Genomic DNA, 25,166 nt, shown 5'->3' on the forward strand with positions numbered 1-25,166 from the left:
GTGCAGTGGCATAATCATGGCTTATTGCCCACTGTAGCCTCAAACTCCTGAGCTCAAGCAGTCCTCCAGAGTAGCTTGGACTACAGGTGTGTGCCACTGTGCCCAGCTGAAAATGCGAAATATTTTCTTCACTTTTTTTTTTTTTTGAGGTAGAGTTTCCTTCTTGTTGCCCAGGCTGGAGTGCAGTGGTGAGATCTCAGCTCACCGAAATCTCCGCCTCCCAGGTTCACACCATTTTCCTGCCTCAGCCTCCTGAGTAGCTGGGACTACAGACATGCGCCCCCACACCTGGCTAATTTTGTGTTTTTAGTAGAGACAGGATTTCTTCATGTTGGTCAGGCTGGTCTTGAACTCCTGACCTCAGGTGATCTGCCTTCCTCAGCCTCCCAAAGTGCTGGGATTACAGGCGTGAGCCACCGCGTCCAGCCTTTCACATTGTTTTTATAGTTAGAGACACACAGACATTATTGGTATTATTTTTGTTTTTATTTGGAAAATTTTTAAATTATTTTACTCCTATGCTTCCAATGAAACATTATTTTTAAACATTTTTTTCAGATGATTTGTATGCAGAAATTAGTCCATTGAAATTGGGAATACTTTATTTTTATTTTTATTGTTTATTTATTTATTTTTGAGACTGAGTCTAACTCTGACTCCCAGGCTGGAGTGCAGTGGCATGATCTTGGCTTACTGCAACCTCAGTTTCCCAGGCTCAAGTGATTCTTCAGCCTTAGCCTCCCAATTAGCTGAGACTAGAGGCATGAGCCACCATGCCCGGCTGATTTTTGTATTCTTTATAGAAATGGGGTTTCACCATGTTGCCCACACTGGTCTCAAACTCCTAAGTTCAAGTGATCCTCCTGCTTTGGCCTCCCAAAGTGCTGGGATTACAGGCATGAGCCACTGCGCCTGGCTGAGGAATACTTTTAACTTTGAGTTTTATTGTTCTTGGCGGGTTTAATTTAGCCAGAAAGACAAGCATATGCCAATTTACCCCAAATGTAAAAAAGAGTCAGAATTCTAAAAAATTTTTAGTGAAAGCCAAGTGACATTATAATATAGAATTTACTATAATTAAAATACCCCATGGTTTTGCTCATGACCTAAATTAACATTTTATGGATCCAATTATAAGGGCATTTTCCAGAGTAGATTTAGTATAATCAACTTTTTTCTGTATTCCTAGGAGAGTTTTTTTTTTTTCCTTTTTTTTTTCTCTAGATGCTCTGAATCAGCATCTTAGGAGAATTTTTTAAAAGACTGAAGCTTTATGTCTGTGAGAGTCACAACAGATCTTGCTGGTCTAGGAATACTGATTCATCAGAAGCTTATCAAAATTCTAATTTCTCTGTGGCATTTCTCAGTTGTGCTGGGATTGATTTGGTTTCAGTGAGATTCTATGGAGAAACTTAGCTATTGTCAGGAGGATATAACTGAAGCCTAGTGATAACTGGAAATAGAAGAGAATACTAATAATGAATAAACTAGGGAGGGAAGAGAAATACTGCTAAATGATGGACAAGACCAGTGAAAATTTAAAGCCCCACTTAGAATTTTTGCAACCTAATAACTTCTAACGCTATTGGGTTTCACTAATCTATACAGTAAACTCAGCAATGTTGTTCCTATTTTTCCCTGAGGCCTAGTTCCCACTAGATGAAGTATAGGCTGAACTGGTACTTCTTGTCTCCCTTTGCACAGGAAAATGATGGACTCTGGACAGATTGATTTTTACCAACATGACAAAGTTTGCTCCAATACCTGCAGAAGCACCAAATTTGATCTTCTGATCAGCAGTGCAAGAGCTCCAGTGCCAGGACAGCAGACAAGTGTGGTGCAGACACCCACTTCGGCTGATGGTAGGGGGTAGGAAACCACCTGAAAACCCACTGTGTTTTTCAGCAGAACTTCCCCCTTATTTCCCCCTCGTATAGTCTTTCTCTTTTTTGTTTTTTTTGTTTTTTTTGAGATGAAGTCTCACTTTGTTGCCCAGGCTGGAATGCAGTGGCATAGTCTTGGCTGACTGCAGCCTCCATCTCCTGGGTTCAAACAGTTCTCCTTCTTCAGCCTTCTGAGTAGCTGGGATTACAGGTGCCTGCTACCATGCCCAGCTAATTTTTGTATTTTTAGTAGAGATGGGGTTTCACCATGTTGGTCACGCTGGTCTTAAACTCCTGACCTTGCAATCTTCCTGCCTTGGCCTCCCAAAGTGCTGGGATTATAGGTGTGAGCCACTGGGCCCAGCCTTTCCCTTGTATATTCTTAATTTCAATTCTCATGAACGTTGATGTGTCTTGTTGTAAAGTATGGTAATCTTGGATGGGATGCCATGCCTTGGAAACATGCTTTGTTTTCTTCCAAATGATACCTATTGGCCAGACCTCCTTCTTTGTTTTTTTTCTTACAATGCATAGAAAGGTAGTTCAGCCAGGCATGGTGGCTTACACCTGTAATCCCAGCACTTTGGGAGGTCGAGGTGGGCAGATCACCTGAAGTTGGGAGTTCAAGACCAGACTGACCAACATGGAGCAACCCTGTCTCTACTAAAAAAAATAGAAAATTAGCTGTATGTGGTGGTGCATGCCTGTAATTCCAGATACTGCTCAGGTGGCTGAGGCAGGAGAATTGCTTGAACCCAGGAAGTGGAAGTTGCATTGAGTTGAGCTTGCGCCATTGCACTCCAGCCTAGGCAACAAAAACAAAGCTCTGTCTCAAAAAAAAAAAAAAAAAAAAGAAAAGAAAGAAAGGTAGTTCATTAGAGTTATAATACTTATATAAGAGTTTCACTTTACTATCACTTGGCATATTAAGGTTGAATTAAGCTGATTTGAAAAATGCTTTGCAGGTTGGGCCCGTTGGCTCACACCTGTAATCCCAGCACTTTGGAAGGCCAAGGCAAGTGGATCATGAGGTCAAGAGTTCAAGACCAGCCTGACCAACATGATGAAACCCTGTCTCCACTAAAAATACAAAAGTTGGGCCGTGTGCTGTGGCTTACGCCTGTAATCCCAGCACTTTGGGAGGTTGAGGCGGGTGGATCACAAGGTCAAGAGTTCAAGATCAGCCTGGCTAAGATGGTGAAACTGAAACTCTACTAAAAATGCAAAAATTAGCCAGGCATGGTGGCAGGTGCCTGTAATCCCAGCTACTCAGGAAGCTGAGGTAGAGAATTGCTTGAATCTGGGAGGCGGAGGTTGCAGTGAGCCGAGATCATGCCACTGCACTTCAGCCTGGGTGACAGAGGGAGACTTCCTCTTAGGAAAAAAAAAAAGGAAAAAGCTTTGCAGCTGGGCGTAGTGGCTTACGCCTGTAATCTCAGTACTTTGGGAGGGTGAGGTGGGTGGATCACCTGAGGTCAGGAGTTTGAGACTAGGCTGGCCAACATGATGAAACACCATCTCTACTAAAAAGACAAAAATTAGGCCAAGGCTCGGTGGCTCACGCCTGTAATCCCAACAGTTTGGGAAGCTGAGGCATGTAGATCACGAGGCCAAGAGATGGAGACCATCCTGGCTAACACGGTGAAAACCCATCTCTACTAAAAATACAAAAAATTAGCCAGGTGTGGTGGCACACGCCTGTAGTCCCAGACTTGTGCTTTACTAGTAGTAAAGTAAAATGCTTTGCTTTACTAGTAGTCAACACAAGAAGGTAGATTAGAAGATTAGAATGATGAGTGGTTTTCTTTTTTTTTTTTTTGAGTTGGGAGTCTCACTCTGTTGTCCAGGCTGGAGTGCAGTGCAGTGCAGTGGCGCTATCTCGGCTCACTGCAAACTCCACCTCCTGGGTTCAAGCTATTCTTCTGCCTCAGCCTCCCTAGTAGCTGGGATTACAGGTGCCCACCACCACACCCTGATAATTTTTGTATTTTTAGTAGAGATGGGGTTTCACCATGTTGGCCAGGCCTCGTAGTACAATTTAATACTCTGGTCTTGTAAACCAAAAATGGAGAATATCTACTCCCTAGGACATTCAGGGAAAGAATATCTAGTTCTACCATCTGGTCTCGAACTCCCAACCTCATGATCCACCTACTTCGGTCTTCCAAAGTACTGGGATTACAGACGTGAGCCACCATGCCTGACCCTGATGAGTGGTTTTCAACCATTAAACCGAGGTGTATCAAAGATAATGTTTTCATTGGCTGGACTAGACTCTGGACACTCCACTGTAGGATCATTGTTCTCTGCTTGGAAGGGCTCCAGATTACCAAGTTGAGGCTTCCCACAGATGAAATAGGATGAGCACGTAGTTAACTTCAGTATTGTTAAGTTTGGGCCTAGGGCTCCTTACCATCCAGGGAAGATGTAACTGTAAGATTATTATTAAAGATTCAGTTAATCCAGCTTGATATAATTGGATAAAATACATCTCAGTTACTATCATAAGAATTAAAAATATGCCTCAGAAAAGTCACAAGAATGCTAAAGGATCTATAAGGTTAGGGATGTACACTGTGCTTGTAAATTGACCCTTTTTTTGAGATGGAGTCTCACTCTATCACCCAGGCTAAATTGCAATGGCACTCTCTCAGCTCACTGCAACCTTCAACTTCGGGGTTCAAGTGATTCTCCTGCCTCAGCCTCTCAAGTAGTTGGCAACTGCCTGCCACCACGCCCGGCTAATTTTTGTATTTTTAGTAGAGATGGGGTTTCACCACACTGGCCAGGCTGTTGTTAAACTCCTGACCTTGTGATCCACCCACCTTGTCCTCCCAAACTGCTGGGATTACAGGCATGAGCCACTGCACCTGGCCTTTTTTTGTTTGTTTTAGACAGTTTCACTCTGTCACCCAGGCTGGAGTGCAATGGCAGGATTTTGGCTCACCGCAATCTCCACCTCCCAGGTTCAAGCAGTTCTCCTGCCTCAGCCTCCCGAGTAGCTGAAATTACTAATTTTTTGTATTTTTAGTAGGGATGGGGTTTCACCATGTTGGCCAGGTTGGTCTCAAACTCCTGACCTCAGGTGATCCACCCGCCTCAGCCTCCCAAAGTGCTGAGATTACAGGCGTGAGCCACCATGCCTGGCCTCTTTTTTTTTCCACCATGTCTTATGGTGCTGGAAAAATGACCTCTTCATGGCTGGGCATGGTGGCTCATACCTCTAATCCCAGCACTTTGGGAAGTCAAGGCAGGAGGATTGCTTGAGCCCAGAAGTTCAACACCAGCCTGGGCATCATGGCAAAAATCCATCTCTGCAAAAAATAAAAATATTAGCTGGGCATAGTGGTGTGCACCTGTGGTCCCAACTACTAGGGAGACTGAGGTGGGAAGATCACTTATACAGTGAGCTGTGATTGTGTCACTGCACTCCAACCTAGGTGACAGGAGCGAAACCCTGTCTCAAAAAAATAAAGATCTTTTGGTCAGTTCTAATATTCTGTGCGTAACCAGTGGCTGAGTAGAAGCCAAATCCCTTGAAACCTAAATCCATTTCAGGAAAGTATAAAATATCTGGCAGTTTGAATATTTGAACACTTGACTCTTTCACTTGAGAAGTGAAAGATACTGTGAAATGCTGTTTACAGTTGGCCGTTGAACAATATGGATTTGATCTGCGGGGGTCCACTTATATAATTCTTTATATAATTGTGGATTGAAAATACAATATTTGCAGGATGCAAATCTTGGGTCTATGAAGGGTTGACTTTTACTTTTTGACTTCAGGACTTCAGCATGTGCAGATTTGGTTAGATATGCGGGTGGTCCAGGAATCAATCCCCCATGTATACTGAGGGACAACTGTGCTTCCTTTTTATTTGGCCAAAACTCCTTTACTTGATTATCTTTTACTTGATTATTAATATCCCTATTGTGTGGAGTTCATACTTATCTATATTGCTGTTTGGATCAATTTGGTTTTTCTCGATTCTCTTTGTTTAAAAGTTTTTTTTTTTTTTTTTTTTTAGACAAGGTCTCACTCTGTCACCCAGGCTGGAGTATGGTGACACAATCACAGTTTACTGTAGCCTTAAGCCCCTGTGCTCAGGTGAACCTCCCTCAGCCTCCTGAGTAGCTGTAACTATAGATGTGTACCACCATACCTAGCTAATTTTTGTAGAAACTCAGTTTTGCCATGTTGTTCAAGCTGGTCTCAAACTTCTGGGCTCAAGTGATCTGCTCACCTTAGCCTCCCAAAGTGCTAGGATTATAGGCATGAGCTACCGTGCCCAGTCAAAATCTTAATATACAAGTAATAGCAAAGGGTATTTTTTCCCCTCTGAATCTGCTATACATGTAGTTGGGACTACAGGCACGCGCCACCGCGCCCAGCTAATTTTGTATTTTTAGTAGAGACAGGGTTTCACCTGTTTTGGCCAAGGTGGTCTCAATCTCTTGACCTTGTGATCCACCTGCCTGGGCCTCTCAAAGTGCTAGGATTACAGGCATAAGCCACTGCACCTGACCATGAATCTCTTTTTTTTTTTTTTTTTTTTGAGATGGAGTCTCGTTCTGTCGTCCAGGCTAGAGTGCAGTGGTGAAATCTTGGCTCATTGCAACCTCCACCTCTTGGGTTCAGGTGATTCTTCTGCCTCAGCCTCCTGAGTAGCTGGGACTACAGGTGTGTGCCACCATGCCTGGCTAATTTTTTTTTATTTTTAGTAGAGACGGGGTTTCACCATGTTGGCCAGGCTGGTCTCGAACTCCTGACCTCGTGATCTGCCCCCCTCGGCCTCCCAAAGACCATGAGTCTCTTATCTGATTTTTATGGTCTCTCTTTCTTTTACTTTCTTTGTACAGGCTAATAACTAAGTTAGATGCTTAGTCTCAAACTTGTTTGTAGTAGAGCTCTTGGCAAAGCATTATACCTTTCTCTTAAATTATTTCAAGCTTTTTTTACCCTTAGTAAGTCTGGGGCAAGCAGCCTAGTAGTAATGCCTACCTTCAATCTCTTTCAAAAACATACCTACTCAGGAAACACATTGCTCTTTTGTGATTTGATAAATTATTTTTCACTTTCTATTCAAAGTAAGAAAGCATTTTTTTTTTTTTTTTTTTGCAAGGCAGGTTTTCTTTAGAAAATTCAATATTCATCCTGGCTTACCTAAGAGTCTAGTTTTTAAAATAGGGATCTGCAGCCAAGAGGCTAGAATGTTAAAATAACAAGGTCTCTGTAGATGTTGAGTATAAGATATAGGATAGCTATAACTTTTTCGTTAAATTCACTGTTCTCACCTCTACTGGATTGCTTTTAGGTAGCATCACACAGATTGCCATCTCAGAAGAGAGCATGGAAGAGGCAGGGCTGGAATGGAACTCAGCTCTCACTGCTGCTGTCACCATGGCCACGGAGGAGGGTATGAAGAAAGACTCAGAGGAAATTTCAGGTATTTTTCTTTAGGGCTCAAATATCTTGCAGGGTCTTGTGACCCTTATCACCATTATGATTATGGATACGGAAGACCTCTTAATTACTTTTGCTGGATTTTCTCATGCATGTAAATACTAACAATAGCTACAAACATCCTACTTTAATCCATGCAACAGCCTTGTATAGTCACATTTTACACACAAATCGGGATTCAGAAAGGTTTAGCAACTAGCCTAAGATCAGTTAGAACCAACATTTGTTAGAGCTGAATTTAACTGTTTGACTATGTAATCTATGCTTTTCATCCAATCAGAATGCCTCCAACTTTGGCACCCTCTTAGATAAACTAAGCTTTGAGATGTTAGAAGGAAAAAATAGGTGGCAAGTGTTGTAGAGCATGGCGATTAATGATGATTCACTTAGAGGGGACCAGAAGAAGCTTCACATCACCCTCCATTTATTAATTCATTTAATAAATATTTATTATTGCCTATTTTTAGTTGGCACTGTTGTAAGATGCTAGGTATGTACATGAAAAAACATAGCCACCACCCTCAGAAAGCTTATAGCCACACCTATCCAACTGTTTTGTTTTGTTTTCTTAAGTATAGGGCTAGGGAGTACATCTTAATTAATATTTAATATAATATCTTTATTATTTAAGTTTTAAGATATTAAATATGTCTCTTTTTTTTTTGAGACGGAGTTTCGCTCTTGTTGTCTAGGCTGGAATGCAGTGGCGTGATCTCGGCTTACCACAACCTCTGCCTCCCGGGTTCAAGTGATTCTCCTGCCTTAGCCTCCCAAGTAGCTGGGATTACAGCCATGTGCCACCATGCCCAGCTAATTTTTTGTATTTCTAGTAGAGACGAGGTTTCACCATGTTGGCCAGGCTGGTCTCGAACTCCCGACCTCAGGTGATTGACCCGCCTCAGCCTCCCAAAGTGCTGGGATTACAGGCGTGAGCCACCGCGCCCGGCCTAAATGTCTCGTTTTTTAATTAAATTAAAATTAAATAATATTTAATGTTAAATATTTCATGTTTATTTAATACTCACATGTTTAATAGTTAATTTAATTAATATCTTTACTGGAGGAAGATAACTATTCTTTGTATCGAGAACTATGATAAATTGAGGCAATTATTCCAAGCACCTATGCTGCTGAAGGGGCTAAATGATTAGGTGCCAACTCAGGGAAGCATCTTGTATTCCAAAGCTTCTTCCGTTTTTTCAGGAATAGCCCAACAAGAAATCCTTTTGAATTAAATAATTTTGAATTTAACATTGTAGAGATTTGCCTAAATATCTATGTAGCATCTCTTGTTTACCCTCTGTCTTATCCTTGTGACAGAGGATACTTTGATGTTCTGGAAAGGAATAGCTGATGTAGGGCTGATGGAAGAGGTTGTCTGCAATATACAGAAGGAAATAGAGGAGCTACTCAGGGGAGTTCAGCAGCGGCTCATCCAGGCTCCTTTTCAGGTCACAGGTAAGTGCACTACTCCTAATATTGGTGGTCATGTATTGAATACTCACCTCCATAGGGAGATCCTATAAGCCTTGCAAAAACCCTGATGTATAGCTATTATTATCTTAATTTTACAGATAAGGAAACTAAAGCTCATATAAGTTAAGTCATTTGTCCCAGGTTCATAACTAGGTTTTGAACTCAGATCTGGCCATGCTTTTCCACAGGTAATTTTTGCCTTTGTAAATTGTGCCAGTAGTCTGGGCAATATAGTGAGATGCTATGTGTACAAAAAACTTTTTTTATTTTTGAGATGGAGTTTCACTGTTGTTACCCAGACTGGAGTGCAATGGCACGATCTCGGCTCACCACAACCTCCGCCTCCTGGGTTCAAGCAATTCTCCTGCCTCAGCCTCCCAAGTAGCTGGGACTACAGGCGCCCACCACCATGCCCAGCTAATTTTTTTGTATTTTTAGTAGAGACGGGGTTTCACCATGTTGACCAGGATGGTCTCGATCTCTTGACCTCGTGATCCACCCGCCTTGGCCTCCCAAAGTGCTGGGATGATAGGCGTGAGCCACTGCTCCCGGCGTTTTTTTTTTTTTTTTTTTAAGATGGAGTCTTGCTCTGTCGCCTAGGCTGGCATGCAGTGGCATGATCTCAGCTCACTGCAACCTCCACCTCCTGGGTTTTAAATAATTTTCTCTACCTCAGCCTCCCGAGTAACTGGGATTACAGGCACCTGCCATCACGCCCAGCTAATTTTTGTATTTTTAGTAGAGATGGGGTTTCACCATGTTGGCCAAGCTGGTGTTGAACTTCTCACCTCAGGTGATCCACCCATCTCAGCCTCCCAAAGTGCTGGGATTACAGGCATGAGCCACCTTTCTGGGGCTACAAAAAACTTTTTTAAATTTAGCGGGATGTGCTTGGTAGTGGGTGCCTGTAGTCCCAGCTACTTGGGAGGCTAAGGCTTGGGAGAATCACTTGAACCCAGCACTTCAGTGCTTCAGGGAGCTATGATCATACCACTGTACTCCAGCCTGGGTGACAGAGCAAGACCCTGTCTCAAAACAACAACAACAACAACAACAACCAAAAAAAAAAACAGGCCACGTGCAGTAGCTCATACCTGTAATTCCAGTACATTAGGAGGCTGAGATGGATGGATTATTTGAGGTTAGGAGTTCGAGACCAGCCTGGCCAACTGAGTAAAACCCTGTCTCTATCAAAAATACAAAAAAAAAAAAAAATTAGCTGGGTGTGGTTCATGTTTGTAATTCAAGCTACTTGAGAGGTTTAAGGCACGAAAATCACCACAGGAGGCAGAGGTTGCAGTAAGCCGAGATCGCACCATTACACTCCAGTCTGGGTGACAGAGCAAGACTGAATCTCAAAAAAAAAAAAGGTGACAGAAAGCATTCTCTCTCTCTCTCTCTTTCTCTTGAAATATGTATTTTCTCTCTCTCTCTTTTTTTTTTAGTGAGACAGAGTTTCACTCAGTTGCCTAGGCTGGATTGTAGTGGTGTGATGTCAGCTCACTGTAACCTCCGTCTCCTGAGTTCAAGTAATTCTACTGCCTCAGCCTCCCAAGTAGCTGGGATTACAGGTGCATGCCCCCATCCCTAGCTAGTTTTTTGTATTATTATTATTTTTTTTAATTTCACGAATCATAGGAAACAAGTATTTTTAATAGAGATGGGGTCTCACCATGTTGGCCAGACTAGTCTTCAACTCCTGACCTCAGGTGATTCACCCACCTCGGCCTTCGAAAGTGCTGAGATTACAGGTATAAGCCACCATGCTCAGCTGATATATGTATTTTCAGACTCTCTCTCTTTACACTCAGAGTCTGAAAATTGGAGAAATCCACTTGCTTTTAGATTATTCTCATATCCTATTAATTTAAGGCTTTGTGAACTTATATGTTCACTTATATCTGTTTCTGAATACTTTCAGGGTGCTGCTGTGCAGATGTGAAAGGATGTTCTAATCTGATAGAAATGGGGTTATGGGCCAGGTGCCGTGGTTCATGCCTGTAATCTCAGCACTTTGGGAGGCTGAAGAGGTGGATCACCTGAGATCAGGAGTTGAAGACCAGTCTGGCCAACATGGTGAAACCCTGTCTACAAAAATACAAAAAGTAGCCAGGCATGATAGCAGATGCCTGTAATCCCAGCTACTCAGGAGGCTGAGGTGGGAGAGTTGCTTGAATCCACGAGGTAGAGGTTGCAGTGAACTGAGAACGTGCCATTGCACTCTAACCTGGGTGACAGAGTAAGGCTCCATCTCAAAAAACAAAACAACAAAAAAGAAGTGGGGTTATGATGAGACATTATGTGTTTAGTGAATTCTTGTTAGTCATATCTTGTTACTTCTTTATAACCCATAACTTATATACCATACACTTAAACAACCTTGACTGCAGAATATTTATTTATTTCTTGAGACAGAGATTCTCTCTTGTTGCCTAGGGTGGAGTGCAATGGTGTGATCTCAGCTCACTGCAACCTCAACCTCCTGGGTTTAAGTGATTCTCCTGCCTCAGCCTTTCAAGTAGCTGGGATTACAGGCACATGCCACCTAATTTTGCCCAGCTAATTTTGTATTTTTAGTAGAGACTGGGTTTCTCCATGTTGGTCAGGCTAGTGTCAAACTCCCAACCTCAGGTGATCTGCCCGCTTGGGCCTCCTAAAGTGCTGTGATTACAGATGTGAGCCACTGCACCCAGCTGACAGCAGAATCTTTTTAAACATTTAAAATGACTTATGCTTGGAGTACAAACCAAAAAACCACAAATAATATAGAAAGTGGCCGGGCGCAGTGGTTCATGCCTGTAATTCCAGCACTTTGGGAGGTCAAGGCGGGCAGGTCACAAGGTCAGGAGTTCAAGCCCAGCCTGGCTAACATGGTGAAACCTCGTCTCTACTAGAAAAAAATACAAAAATTAGCCAGGCATGGTGGCATGCGCCTGCAGTCCCACCTACTCGGGAGGCTAAGGCAGGAGAACTGCTTGAATCTGGGTGGTAGAGGTTGCAGTGAGCCGAGATTGTGCCACTGCACTCCAGCCTGTGCGACAGCAAGATTCCATCTCACACAAAAAAAACAACGCTATTTTAGTGGTGGTCAAAGAAGATCTTTCTAAGGAGGTGACATTTGAGCAGAGACTTGAATTGAAAGAGCTAGTTATGTGACAAGCTGTGAGAAAGAACATTCCAGGAAGAGAGAACAAAGATCTTGAAGTGGCAGTGAGCCAGGTGGGTCCAAAGAATTATAGAAACACCAATGCAGCCGGGCGCGGTGGCTCACGCCTGTAATCCCAGCACTTTGGGAGGCTGAGGCGGGTGGATCATGAGGTCAGGAGTTCAAAACCAACTTGGCTAACATGGTGAAACCCCGTTTCTAATACAGATACAAAAAATTAGCTGGGCGTGGTGGTGCGCACCTGTAATCCCAGCTACTCGGGTGGCTGAGGCAGGAGAATCACTGGAACCTGGAAGGCGGAGGTTACAGTAAGCCGAGATCGTGCCATTGCATTCCAGCCTGGGTGACAGGGCAAGACTTTGTCTCAAAAAAAAAAAAAAAAATTGGGAACAGTGGTATATGATAAGTTTGAAGGTACACAGAGGGGACAGTTTAGATAAGCCATCATAGTGATTTTGAGCAGGGAGTAAAGTGACCAGATTCTTATTTTTCTTTTCTTTTATTTATTTATTTATTTTGAGACAGGGTCTCTGTCACCAAGGCTGAAGTACAATGGCATGATCACAGCTTACTGCAGCTTCAACCTCCTGGGCTCAACCAATCCTTCTGTCTCAACCTCCTGAGTAACTGGGACTAGAGGTGTGCACCACCATGCCTGGCTGATTTTTAAAATTATTTTGTAATGACAGGGTCTCACTATGTTATCTAGGCTGGTCTTGAACTCTTGGGGTTGAAGTGATCCTCCTGCCTTTGACCCCCAAAGTGCTAGGATTACAGGCATGAGCCACTATGCCTGGCCCAGAATTTTTTTTTTTTTTTTTTTGAGACAGAGTTTCGCTCTTGTCGCCCAGGCTGGAGTGCAATGATGTGATTTCAGCTCACTGCAACCTCCGCCTCCTGGGTTCAAGCAGTTCTCCTGTCTCAGCCTCCCGAGTGGCTGGGATTACAGGCACCTGCTACCATGCCTGGCTAATTTTGTATTTTTTAGTAGAGACAGTAGACTTAGGAAGAAGTGATTAGATTTAGAATATATTTTGAATGTGGAACTGCCAAGTCTTGCTGATGGATTAGATGCAGGATGAAAGAGAAAGAAAGATATCAGATGAGGCTGGGCGCGGTGGCTCAAGCCTGTAATCCTAGCACTTTGGGAGGCCGAAGCAGGCAGATCACGAGGTCAAGAGATTGAGACCGTCCTGGCCAACATGGTGAAACCCTGTCTCTACTAAAAATACAAAAAAAATTAGCTGGGCATGGTGGCGTGCGCCTGTAATCCCAGCTACCCGGGAGACTGAGGCAGGAGAATTGCTTGAACCCGGGAGGCGGAGGTTGCAGTGAGCTGAGATCACACCACTGCACTCCAGCCTGGCGCCTGGTGACAGAGCGAGACTCTGTCTCAAAAAAAAAAAAAAGAAAGATATCAGATGACTCACACATTTTTGGCCTGAGCTCACGTGGTGGTGATGCCATTTACTGAGATGAAGGTCGCTAGGGGAGAAACGGGTTTAGAGAGGAAATCAAAATTAGTGTTTTACCTCTTAAATTGAGATGACTATGAGACCATTGAATAGATATGTCACTCATCTAGACAGAAGTATGAATGTGGAATACAGGAAAGAGGTCAGAACTGGAGATGTATATGTGGGAGTACTCAGCATATGTATGTTGTTTAAAACCATGGGATCAAGTGAGGTGACCATGGAAGGGAATGTAGTGAAGTTGTCCAAGTTAAGGAAGCAATGAACGCAAATGCTGACATTTTTTTTTTGGAGACAGGGTCTTGCTCTCTCATCCAGGCTAGAGTGTAGTGGTGCAGTCACAGCTCACTGTAGCCTCAACCTCCTGGGCTCAATTGATCCTCCTGCCTCAGCCTCCCAAGTAGCTGAGACTCCAGGCACATACCATCATACCTGGCTAATTTTTGTAGTTTTTGTAGAGACAGGGTTTTGCCATATTGCCCAAGCTGGTCTTAAACTCCTGCGCTAAAGAGGAGCCTGCCTCAGCCTCTTAAAGTGCTGGGATTACAGGTGTGAGCCACCACACCTGGCTGACAGTTTCAGAAGTTTTATATAGAAATGAACAGAGATAATTATTAATAATAATCTTGGGGTTGAGCATGGTCACTCATACCTCTAACCCCAGCACTTTGGGAGGCTGAGGCAGGTGGATCATGAGTTAAGGAGATCAAGACCATCCTGGCCAACAAGGTGAAACCCCATCTCTACTAAAATACAAAAAATTAGCTAGGTGTGGTGGTGGGCGCCTGTAATCCCAGCTACTTGGGAAGCTGAGACAGGGGAATCACTTGAACCCGGGAGGCAGAGGTTGCAGTGAGCCGAGATTGCACCACTGCACTTCAGCCTGGCAACAGAGGGAGACTCCATCTAAAAAAAAGCATAGGTCCGGGTGCAGTGGCTCATGCCTATAATCCTAGCACTTTGGAAGGCCAAGGCAGGCGGATCACCTAAGGTCAGAAGTTCGAGACCAGTCTGGCCAACATGGTGAAACCCTGTCTCTACTAAAAGTATAAAAATTAGTCGGGCATAGTGGCATGCACCTGTAATCCCAGCTACTTGGGAGACTGAGGCAGTAGAACCTGGGAGGTGGAGGTTGCAGTGAGTCAAGATCATACCACTGCACTCCAGCCTGGGCAACAGAGTGAGACTCAGTCTCAAAAAAAGAAAATAATGATCTTGCATGCCAATTCCTATGTTTGACACTTAAAATATATTTCTAATATTCATATCTACTTTGCAGAGTAAGTATTACTAATCCCATTCATTTTAGGTGAGAAAAGCGAGGAGTAAAATGCCTTACCCAAAGTTGCACAGATAGGAAAAAACAAAACTGAGATGAAACTTAGCTCTATCTAGTACAGGGACCATGTTTTCAAAACCTAGAAGTCAGAACTTATAAGTAGATGCAAAATATTAAAAATGTATATATATTTTTTGAGATGGAGTCTGTCTCTGTCTCCCAGGATGGTATTTTTTGTATTTTTTTTTTTTATGAGAGGGAGTTTTGCTCTTGTTGCCCAGACTGGAGTGCAATGGTGTGCTCTTGGCTCACTGCAACCTCCACCTCCTGGGTTCAAACGATTTTCCTGCCTCAGTCTCCCGAGTAGCTGGAATTACAGGCATGCACCACCACACCTGGCTAATTTTGTATTTTTGGTAGAGATGGGGTTTCTTCATGTTGGTCAGGCTGGTCTTGAACTTCATATTGGTCAGGTGACCCACCCACCTTGGCCTCACAAAGTGCAGGGATTACAGGTATGAGCCACTGTACCCGGCCTAATTTTTGTATTTTTAGTAGACACAGGGTTTCAGCATGTTGGCCAGGCTTGTCTTGAACTCCCGTCTTCATGTGATCCACCTACCTCGGCCTCCCAAAGTGCTGGGATTACAAATGTGAGCCACAGCTCCTGGCCTTAAAAATTTTTCAAATTTATATAAGTAGAGAGGGGTCTCATATGTTGCCCAGGTCTTGACCTCCTGGCTTCAAGTGATCCTCCTATTTTGACCTCCCAAAGTCTTGAGATTATAGGCATGAGCCACCATGCCCAGCCTGATCTTTATATTTATTTATATGGAAAGGCTTACAAAAAATAGAACAATTAAACCAGAATTCATTATGCATGTAATACATCTTTGTTAAAATGTATTAAAATGCAGTTAAGAGAGTCCCAGAATTTTATGGTTGTTTCATATTTATAAACAGCACAATGGAGAGTGGTGGAACATTTCTGTTTTAACTGGACAGGCATGTCTTTTGTTTTACATAGATGCTGCTGTTCTCAACAACGTAGCACACACATTTGGTCTAATGGACACAGTCAAGAAGGTTTTAGACAACAGAAGGAACCAAGTAGAGCAGGGAGAAGAACAGTTCCTCTATACTCTGACAGGTATGTATAACTTATCTCTCTTCTTTTGTGATATGTTAATATTCTTGAGTCTTGCCATTTCCTTGTTGACTTCTATTGGGGTAACTTTTTTTTTTTCTTTAATTCTCATAGTATCAAATTTTGCTTTTTAAGATAAAAACAACCCCAGAGTGAGGTGGATTGATGAGAAAAAAGAGGCACAAAGGAAAAAAAGAGGGAAGCTGACATCATAGTCTGCCCCACCTCCTGTGTCTTGTGGAGGATTATGATGTCTGTTAGATTGCTCCATTAATCTTGTAATATTGGTGGCAGAAGACACAAATTGGTTTTTGTCTTTTTGACATTGATACTGCTTCTTTTGGTAGATAGAAATTTAGCACTTTCTCCATTATTTGTGTTATTCAGAAATTTTGAGCATATGGTTAATTTGACTTTTTATCAAGTACTTTATACTAGTCTCCAAACTAGGTTTTAGAAATATAAAGTTGAGTAAGACAACTTCAGTCTTTTCGGGGGTCTTTAAGGAACTTAAGGGAAAGCAGACATAGAATCAAATAATGCAAAAAGTAGTTAAGTTTTGTGACAGAGGCATGTAGTGGATATTCTAGAAGAACAAGGGGAGTTTTCACTTAGACTCAAGAGAAGCTTTTGCAGGAGGTAAGGCAGGTGAAAGATGTGAAACAAGTCAGAGTTGTGGATTATCAACCTTTGAATAATATAGAATATATTATAGTCCGTTGTAAAGCCAAAAGGAAAGAAAGATCATTTGGTAAGAGAAAGACAATTTAGATTGTTTTACATTTATCTATCTATCTATCTGGGATGGAGTTTCACTCATTGCCCAGGCTGGAGTGCAATGGCGTAAACTCGGCTCACTGCAACCTCCACCTCCTGGGTTCATGTGATTCTCCTTCCTCTGCCTCCTCAGTAGCTGGGATTACAGACACATGCCACCACGCCCAGCTAATTTTTATATTTTTAGTAGAGACGGGGTTTCATCATGTTGACCAGACTGGTCTTGAGCTCTTAACCTCAGGTGATCTCCTGCCTCAGCCTCCCAAAGTGTTGGGATTACAAGTGTGAGCCACTGTGCCCGGTTTACGTTTATTCTTATATCCAGATATGTTTGTTTTGTTTTTTTCCCTGGATTATGTTTTAAACTTAGTTTATTGAGTTTCGATCCTCCTAAAGATTCTGGGATGGCTATTATCCCTATTTTACAGGTGACCCAGTAGAGGCACAGAGAGGATAAATGTGGCCCTGAGGCCACATCACTACTTGACAGAAAATCCCAGAGTAGAACTCTGTCATCTTACTCCTAATGCAGTGCTTTCTGTCACCTTAAAACTTTAAACCAGCCGGGCGAGGTGACTCACTCCTGTAATCCCAGCATTTTGGGAGGCTGAGTCGGGTGAATCACGAGGTCAATACATCGAGACCATCCTGGCCAACATGGTGAAACGCTGTCTCTACTAAAAATACAAAAATTAGCCAGGCATGGTGGTGCACTCCTGTAGTCCCAGCTACTCAGGAGGCTAAGGCAGGAGAATCGCTTGAACCCAGGAGGCGGAGGTTGCAATGAGCCGAGATGGCGCCACTACACTCCAACCTGGCTACAAAGCAAGACTCTGTCTCAAAAAAAAAAAAAGAAAAAATCTTTAAATCATCAGAAAAAATGGTTTTTGTTAGAAATATAGGCTTTTGATCCCTTGTGTGTATTATTTTTTCAGATGGTTTTAATCATAGTCTATATAAACTCATTTTGTTTTTGCTGTTTTTCACTATGGCATATTAATATTTTTCTTTTCTCTTTCTTTTTTTTTTTTTGAGACAGGGTCTCACTCTGTCACTGAGTGTCACTGAGGATGGAATGCAGTGGCACAGTCATGGCTCACTGCAACTTTGACCTTCCTAAGCTCAGGTGACCCTCTACCTCAGCCTCCTGAATAGCTGGGACTACAGGCATGTGCCATCATGCCCAGCTGTTTTTGATTTTTGGTAGAGACGGGGTTTTACCACATTGCCCAGGCTGGTCTCAAACTCCTGGGCTCAAGTTATTCACCCATCTCAGCCTCCAAAATTCTGGGATTAATACTGTGAGCCACTCCCCCAGCCCTATTACTATTTTTCGAGTTGCTACTCAGTATTTTACCTGGATGTTCTTCTAGGGATGACATTTAAATTTTCTTTAGTAGGTTATTTTATTGCAGTGAATTTGTCTGACCATAACCTTTTGTTTTTCATGTCCTTCTTTTTCTTTCTTTCTTTTCCTTTTCCATTGTGTTTTTGGTAGAGATAGCTCTTGCTGTGTTGCCCAGGCTGATCTCAGAACTCCTGAACTAAAGTGATTTCTCGTCTCAGCCTCCCAAAGTTCTGGGATTACAGGCATGAGCCACCATGCCTGCCCTTTTTTTTTCTTTTATTTATGTATTTATGTATTTATTTTTAATTTTTTTTTTTCACTCTGTCTTCAGGCTGCAGTACACTGGTGTGATCTTGGGTTACTGCAATCTCTGCTTCCTGGGTTGAAGCAGCTCTCCTGTCTCAGCCTCCCGAGTAGCTGGGACTACAGGTGTGTGCTACCACACCCAGCTAATTTTTGTATTTTTTAGTGGAGACAGGTTTTCACCATGTTGGCTAGGATGGTCTTGATCTTTTGACCTCATGATCCGCCTGCCTTGGCCTCCCAAAGTGCTGGGATTATAGGCATGAGCCATCTTACCTGGCCTTTTTTTTTTTTTTTTTAAACCTCCATTCTCTCAGAATGTGAGTGGCCTTTTAAAAAATGTTCTTTTTGGGCCGGATGTGGTGGCCCCGTCTCTACTAAAAATACAAAATTAGCCGTGCATGGTTGCAGGTTCCTGTAATCTCAGCTACTTGGGAGGCTGAGGCAGGAGAATCACTTGAGCCCAGGGGGCAGAGGTTGCAGTGAGCTGAGATCACACCACTACACTCCAGCCTGGGCAACAGAGCAAGACTCTGTCTCAAAAAAAAAAACTGTTCTTTGTGGCCAGGCACGGTGACTCACGCCTATAATCCTAGTACTTTGGGAGCCGAGGCAGGCAGATCACTTGAGATCAGGAGTTCAAAATCAGCCTGTCTCTACTAAAAATACAAAAAGTTAGCCAGGCGTGGGTGGCATGCACTTGTAATCCCAGTTACTCAGGAGGCTGAGACAGGAAAATCACTTGAACCCGGGAGGTGAAGGTTGAAGGGAGCCAAGATCATGCCACTGTACTCCAGCCTGGGGAACAAGAGTGAAACTCCATTTTTTTTTTTTTTTTTTTTTGAGGCGGAGTTTCGCTCGTTACCCAGGCTGGAGTGCAATGGCGCGATCACAGCTCACCGCAACCTCCGCCTCCTGGGTTCAGGCAATTCTCCTGCCTCAGCCTCCTGAGTAGCTGGGATTACAGGCATGCGCCACCATGCCCAGCTAATTTTTTGTATTAGTAGAGACGGGGTTTCACCATGTTGACCAGGACGGTCTCGATCTCTTGACCTCGTGATCCACCCGCCTCGGCCTCCCAAAGTGCTGGGATTACAGGCTTGAGCCACCGCGCCCGGCCGTGAAACTCCATTTTGAAAAAAAAAAATTAGCCGGCCTTGTGGTGGTACCTGTAATCCCGGCTACTCAGGAGGCTGAGGCAAGAGAATTGCTTGAACCTGGGAGGTACAGGTTGCAGTGAGCTGAGATTGTGCCACTGGGCAACAGAGTGAGACTCCATCTCTCAAAAAAAAAAAAAAAATGTTCTAAACTACTTCCCAAGACTAAGCTTGAAGTTAAAATACTATTGGTAATTTTTTTTAATGGATTTTTATATCCCATTGTCAAATTCCCAACAAGGTTTTGCCAATTTGTGTCACATTGGATGTTGGTATTTATAATTTTCCTGATTTAAATTTTTTTTAATTATAGATTTAATTGGTACCTTGTTTCAGTGTATAGTTTTTTCATTACTACTGAAGATGGGGAAAATGCAGTATTTTTTTTTTTCCTGAAAAGGCTGTATTTTATGAATTTTGACAGTGTTCATGATCCCTACCTACTCCTTTTATTCCAAGCAAGGAACTGACTTGCTCTTGGTGTATTTTTTTTTTAAAGACGGGGTTTCACCATGTTGGTCAGGCTGGTCTTGAACTCCCAACCTCAGGTGATTTGCCCACCTTGGCCTCCAAAGTGCTTGGATTACAGGCGTGAGCCACCACGCCCAGCCTGCTCTTGGTGTTTTATTTTTATTTTTTATTTTTTATTTTTTTGAGATGGAGTTTCCCTCTTTTTGCCCAGACTGGAGTGCAATGGCGTGATCTCAGCTTACCACAACCTCTGCCTCCCGGGTTCAAGCGATTCTCCCTGCCTTAGACTCTCGAGTAGCTGGGATTACAGGGATGCGCTACCACGCCTGGCTAATTTTTTATATTTTTAGTAGAGACGGGGTTTCTCCATGTTGGTCAGGCTACTGTTGAACTCCCGACCTCAGGTGATCTGCCTGCCTCGGCCTCCCGAAGTGCTGGGATTACGGGCATGAGGCACCGTGCCTGGCCGCTCTTGGTGTTTTATAGTATGAGTCATTGGAAAAACCAAAATGTTTTTTCTACGCTCATACACTAAATACAGCACAGAACACTTCTGTAATCAGATGTATAGGGGTTTTTCTGCATACACCTAGCAATCAGGTCTACATGGACACTGACTTGGTATCATATAATTCAGTTCAGTTCTGATACTGTCCACCTGGATATAGCATCACATTCCACAGGTAAGGCTCAGTCCCATAAGACTGCCTCCCATTCAGCCCCAGGTTGTGACCTGGGCTTTTTTTTTTTTTCAATTAATTGTTGAAGGCAAACTGCAAATGACCTGTGCTTCTGACCAACTGGCTATAAATTGGGGTTCCCATAATCACCTTCTTGTATTTGATTAATTTGCTAAGGTGACTCACAGAACTCAAGAGAAACACTTGATGTTTATTGGGTTTATTATGAAGGTTATTTCAGAGGATACAGATGAATAACCAGATGGAAGAGATGCACAGGACAAGGTGGGAAGGAGAGTGGAACTTCCATGCACTCTCTAGGCACGCCACTCTCAGGAACCTCCAACAATCTGAGGCTCTGTGAACTCTGTCCTTTTGGGGTTTTATGGAGGCTTCATTACATAGGTATGATTGATTACCTTATTGGCCATTGGTAATCAACCTATAGCCCCTCTCTACTCCTTGGGGAGGTTGTAGGGTAGGGCTGAAAGTCCTAGTCCTTTAATCATGCCTGGATCTTTCTGGTGACCAGCCCCCAAATGAATCTATCTAGGGCTTCCTAGATACCAGTCATCTCATTAAGATACAAAGACATTTACCACTCTGGCGATCCATGTGTTTTAGGAGCTGTGTGCCAGAATCCAGGGGCAGAGACTAAATATGTATTTCTTATTATGTCACAGTATCACACATAGGGAACAAAGTGTTCTGCAAGTGTAACTGATTCTTTCTTGGGTGCTTATGAGGTACTAAGTAATAGAAAGATTCCGTTGTAGAACCTGACTCACCAGTGGTCACCTAGGTTGGACTGGACACTTGGGAGAGGGATAGTGATAGGCATATTTATAATGCAAAAGCAATGAAGTTGGCCATTAGAAGATTTTTGTCCTGGTCCAACCTTTATAACCTTAATTTATTCATTTTCCCTCTCTGGATCTCTGTTAAAATGAATTTATTTGAACTCTAAGACCTCTTTCAGTTCTGTAATTTTTAGGGACTTCCTCTATAACTTTCTGTAGACCTTCCTGGGCAACAATGGTAAACTGTGGCTATTTGAGTCACCAGCAAAGGAGTTTTCCAGCCAATGCAGCTGGAAGGATAGTTTGAAAATCACTGTTTTTTGGAATGGCCATTGTAGCTCCTTTGTAGGTCCATGACAGTTCCAAAGGACTGTGCAGCCTGGGTGCACTGGCTTATGACTGTAATCCCAACACTTTGGGAAGGTGAGGTGGGTGGATCACTTGAGACCAGAAGTTCAAGCTATATTGCGCGATGATAGCACCTGTGAATAGCCGCTACCCTCCAGCCCAGGCAGTAGCAAGACCCTGCCCCCAAAAAAACACAACAAGAAAGAAAACAATATCACAACTTGCCTGAGGTTACTTAGTAACAAAACCAGACGGAGACACCAGCCTGACTCTCAGTTTAATACTCCCAAGATTTTACTTCCCTCCACACAACGTCTTTTCTTTTTTTCCATAGACTTGGAACGCCAGTTGGAGGAGCAGAAGAAGCAAGCCCAGGATCACAGGCTGAAATCTCAGACGGTTCAAAATGTGGTACTGATGCCTGTGAGCACTCCTAAGCCTCCAAAAAGGCCCCGGCTCCAGCGGCCAGCCTCCACCACTGTCTTGAGCCCTTCTCCTCCTGTCCAGCAGCCTCAATTCACAGTCATCTCACCCATCACTATCACCCCAGTGGGTCAGTCATTTTCCATGGGCAATATTCCAGTGGCCACCCTTAGCCAGGGCTCCAGTCCTGTGACTGTCCACACATTGCCTTCTGGCCCTCAGCTCTTCCGCTATGCCACAGTGGTCTCCTCTGCCAAGAGCAGCTCACCAGACACAGTGACCATCCACCCTTCATCTAGCTTGGCGCTGCTGAGCTCTACTGCCATGCAGGATGGGAGTACACTGGGCAACATGACCACCATGGTGAGCCCTGTGGAATTGGTGGCCATGGAGTCCGGCCTAACCTCGGCAATTCAGGCTGTTGAAAGCACCTCAGAGGATGGGCAGACCATCATTGAGATTGACCCAGCCCCAGACCCAGAGGCTGAAGATACTGAGGGCAAAGCAGTCATCTTGGAGACAGAGCTGAGGACTGAGGAGAAAGTTGTGGCTGAGATGGAAGAACACCAGCATCAAGTTCACAATGTGGAGATTGTGGTCTTAGAGGATTAACTGGGGATCTCAGGGCCAGGAGTTATGTTTTGATTTGGAATTTTAATTATTTGTTTATTTTTATCATTGTCCCACTCATTTCCACATAGGACCCTTTTTTTAAAAAAAAAAAACAAAATCTTATTGTTGTAACTGAAAATGTTGGGTTCCTCCCACTCCCTCATTGAAAACTGGACAAAACAAGCTGCCCTTTCAGAAGTTGAGAGTAGGTAATTCAGTGTCCTCATCATCTTACACCAAGAAAGTAATTTCTTTTAGGGAAAGTGTCAAGATATCAAGTAACCCTGTCCAGAAAGCCATTTCCAGGCTCATCTATCTGTGTAGGCATGTGGTTTTATTTTGTAAAGATACATTGACCAAACTCTGGAACACAGATCTGACACTGGAAGGCAACCCATTCGCATGTGGATGCAGAAGGGCACTTTATTTTGTATCCTGAAAAGGGCCTACAGTGGCCAGTACAAAACTCTGAAACAAAAGGAAGTTGACTCTGCTTTGAGGGGAAGGTGGCATGCCAGCACTAGCTTAAAAAGGGAAGTATTGGCCGGGCGTAGTAGCTCACGTCTGTAATCCCAGCACTTTGGGAGGCCGAGGAGGGTGGATCACAAGGTCAGGAGTTTGAGACCAGCCTGGCCAACATGGTGAAACCCCGTCTCTGCTAAAAACACAAAAATAATTAGCTAGGTGTGGTGGCAGGCACCTGTAATCCCAGCTACTCGGGAGGCTGAGGCAGGAGAATTGCTTGAACCTGGGAAGGCAGAGGTTGCAGTGAGCTGAGATCATACCACTGCACTCCACCCTGGGCAACAAGAGTGAAACTCCGTCTCAAAAAATAAATAAATAAATAAATAAAAGGGAAGTGCTTTGGCAAATATGGGGCAGGGAAATCATCTTAATTCCAGAGGTGCAACTGATGCCTCTGGAGATCTCCAAGAGTTAGTACCATGAGTGTCATTTTGAGAAGAGGCTGGTAATAAGTGGAAGGTGCATCTTCAAAGAGCAAGTGGCAGCAGTGGCCTGTGGCTTTGCAGAAATGGAAAGCCAAGGCCGGTTATGGTGGCTCATGCCTGTAATCCCAACACTTTGGGAGTCCAAGGCAGGCAAATCACCTGAGGTCAGGAGTTGGAGACCAACCTGGTCAACATGGTGAAACCCTGTTTCTACTGAAAATTAGAAGAAAAATAAAATTAGCCAGATATGGCAAAGGGCACCTGTAATCCCAGCTACTTAGGAGGCTGAGGCAGGAGAATTGCTTGAACCCGGGAGGTGGAGGTTGCAGTGAGCCAAGATTGCACCATTGCACTCCAGCCTGGGCAACAAAAGCAAAACTCCGTCTCAAAAAAAAAAAAAAAAAAAAAAAAAAGCCATGGATGCTGTAGTTGTGCTTTGGGGTTCAAGGTAATAGCTTACCTTGCTCTACACTTTGTCAAAGCACTTACCCTCCTAAACTAGGATCAGTTCATTCATCTGAAACTGCAATGTGATATAAATTGCTCTGGTTCTTGGACTGTGGCTGTCATAGGGATGGGGCTCCAAGGCCATCATTTTCATTGCATGACTCTAGGAACAGGGAGTACCTCAATCACACCAGCTGCCATTTTTGGTGGGGCCATTTTTTGGCTTTGGAACCAAAAGCAGCCACTCATTTGGTGCTTCCTTTTGTTCTGCCCTCCATCCCTCAACTCTTAATGGCATCTGTCTCCTGGAACCCACGCTCTTCAGCTTTTTGGCTGATTTGGAGAGCAGTGACAGGTGCCTGCTTGCCTTCATCCCCTTTTAGATTCATTTATACCACAGATGTTTCTGTGAGATATTGAGATCATAAAAAGCTTTAGGCTTGGCAGAGAGGACTCAACACCCCCAGGCTTTCCTGAGGCACCAACTGGATGTCTCCTGAGTGAGCTGGATGCCCTGGGAAAGAAGCTTTGTCTGCAACATTATATTATAGGAAATGTAGCAGGAATGTCAATAATAATGTTGGGGGAGGTATTTTTTGTTTTGTTTTTGTTTTTAATGTTGTTTGTATATTTAGAACTGGGCCATTTTCTGTGCTGTGATTCCTTCTCTTTGACCCTCTTCAGTGTTTGGGGCAAGAGTGGACCCTGGTTTTTATTTTTTTGATTGCATTGTTTACTGCACTAGGAAAAATATAGGAATATAGGGAAACTACAGACAAATTTAAGAAGAAATAGGTCAAAAAAGAAAGCACACACCTCAGGAGTGGGAGGAATTTTTTGATTAAAAACAAAACTTTGACCTGTAGTTTTTTTCTTTTTCTTTTTTTTTTTTTTTTTTTTTTTTTTTTTTTTTGAGACGGAGTTTCGCTCTTGTTACCCAGGCTGGAGTGCAATGGTGCG

General features: G+C 43.4%; 1 protein-coding gene across 2 annotated transcripts in view; it reads left to right on the plus strand.

Moving 5' to 3' along the window:
• Positions 1–22,872, plus strand: part of GMEB1 (glucocorticoid modulatory element binding protein 1) — a 34,384-nt gene extending 11,512 nt beyond the window's left edge. For both annotated transcript variants that reach the window (XM_064363568.1, XM_064363569.1), the window contains exons 5-9: positions 1,705–1,862; positions 7,199–7,330; positions 8,668–8,805; positions 15,771–15,893; positions 22,109–22,872. In XM_064363568.1, the coding sequence (XP_064219638.1) occupies positions 1,705–1,862; positions 7,199–7,330; positions 8,668–8,805; positions 15,771–15,893; positions 22,109–22,809 (1,252 nt within the window). In that variant the 3' untranslated portion in view covers positions 22,810–22,872. The remainder of the gene's footprint in view (positions 1–1,704; positions 1,863–7,198; positions 7,331–8,667; positions 8,806–15,770; positions 15,894–22,108) is intronic.
• Positions 22,873–25,166: the final 2,294 nt, after the last annotated feature.

The sequence above is a fragment of the Aotus nancymaae genome, unplaced genomic scaffold, assembly GCF_030222135.1.
Source record: "Aotus nancymaae isolate 86718 unplaced genomic scaffold, 86718_ANA_hifiasm-v0.15.2.pri h1tg000053l, whole genome shotgun sequence".
Classification (NCBI taxonomy): Eukaryota; Metazoa; Chordata; class Mammalia; order Primates; family Aotidae; genus Aotus; species Aotus nancymaae.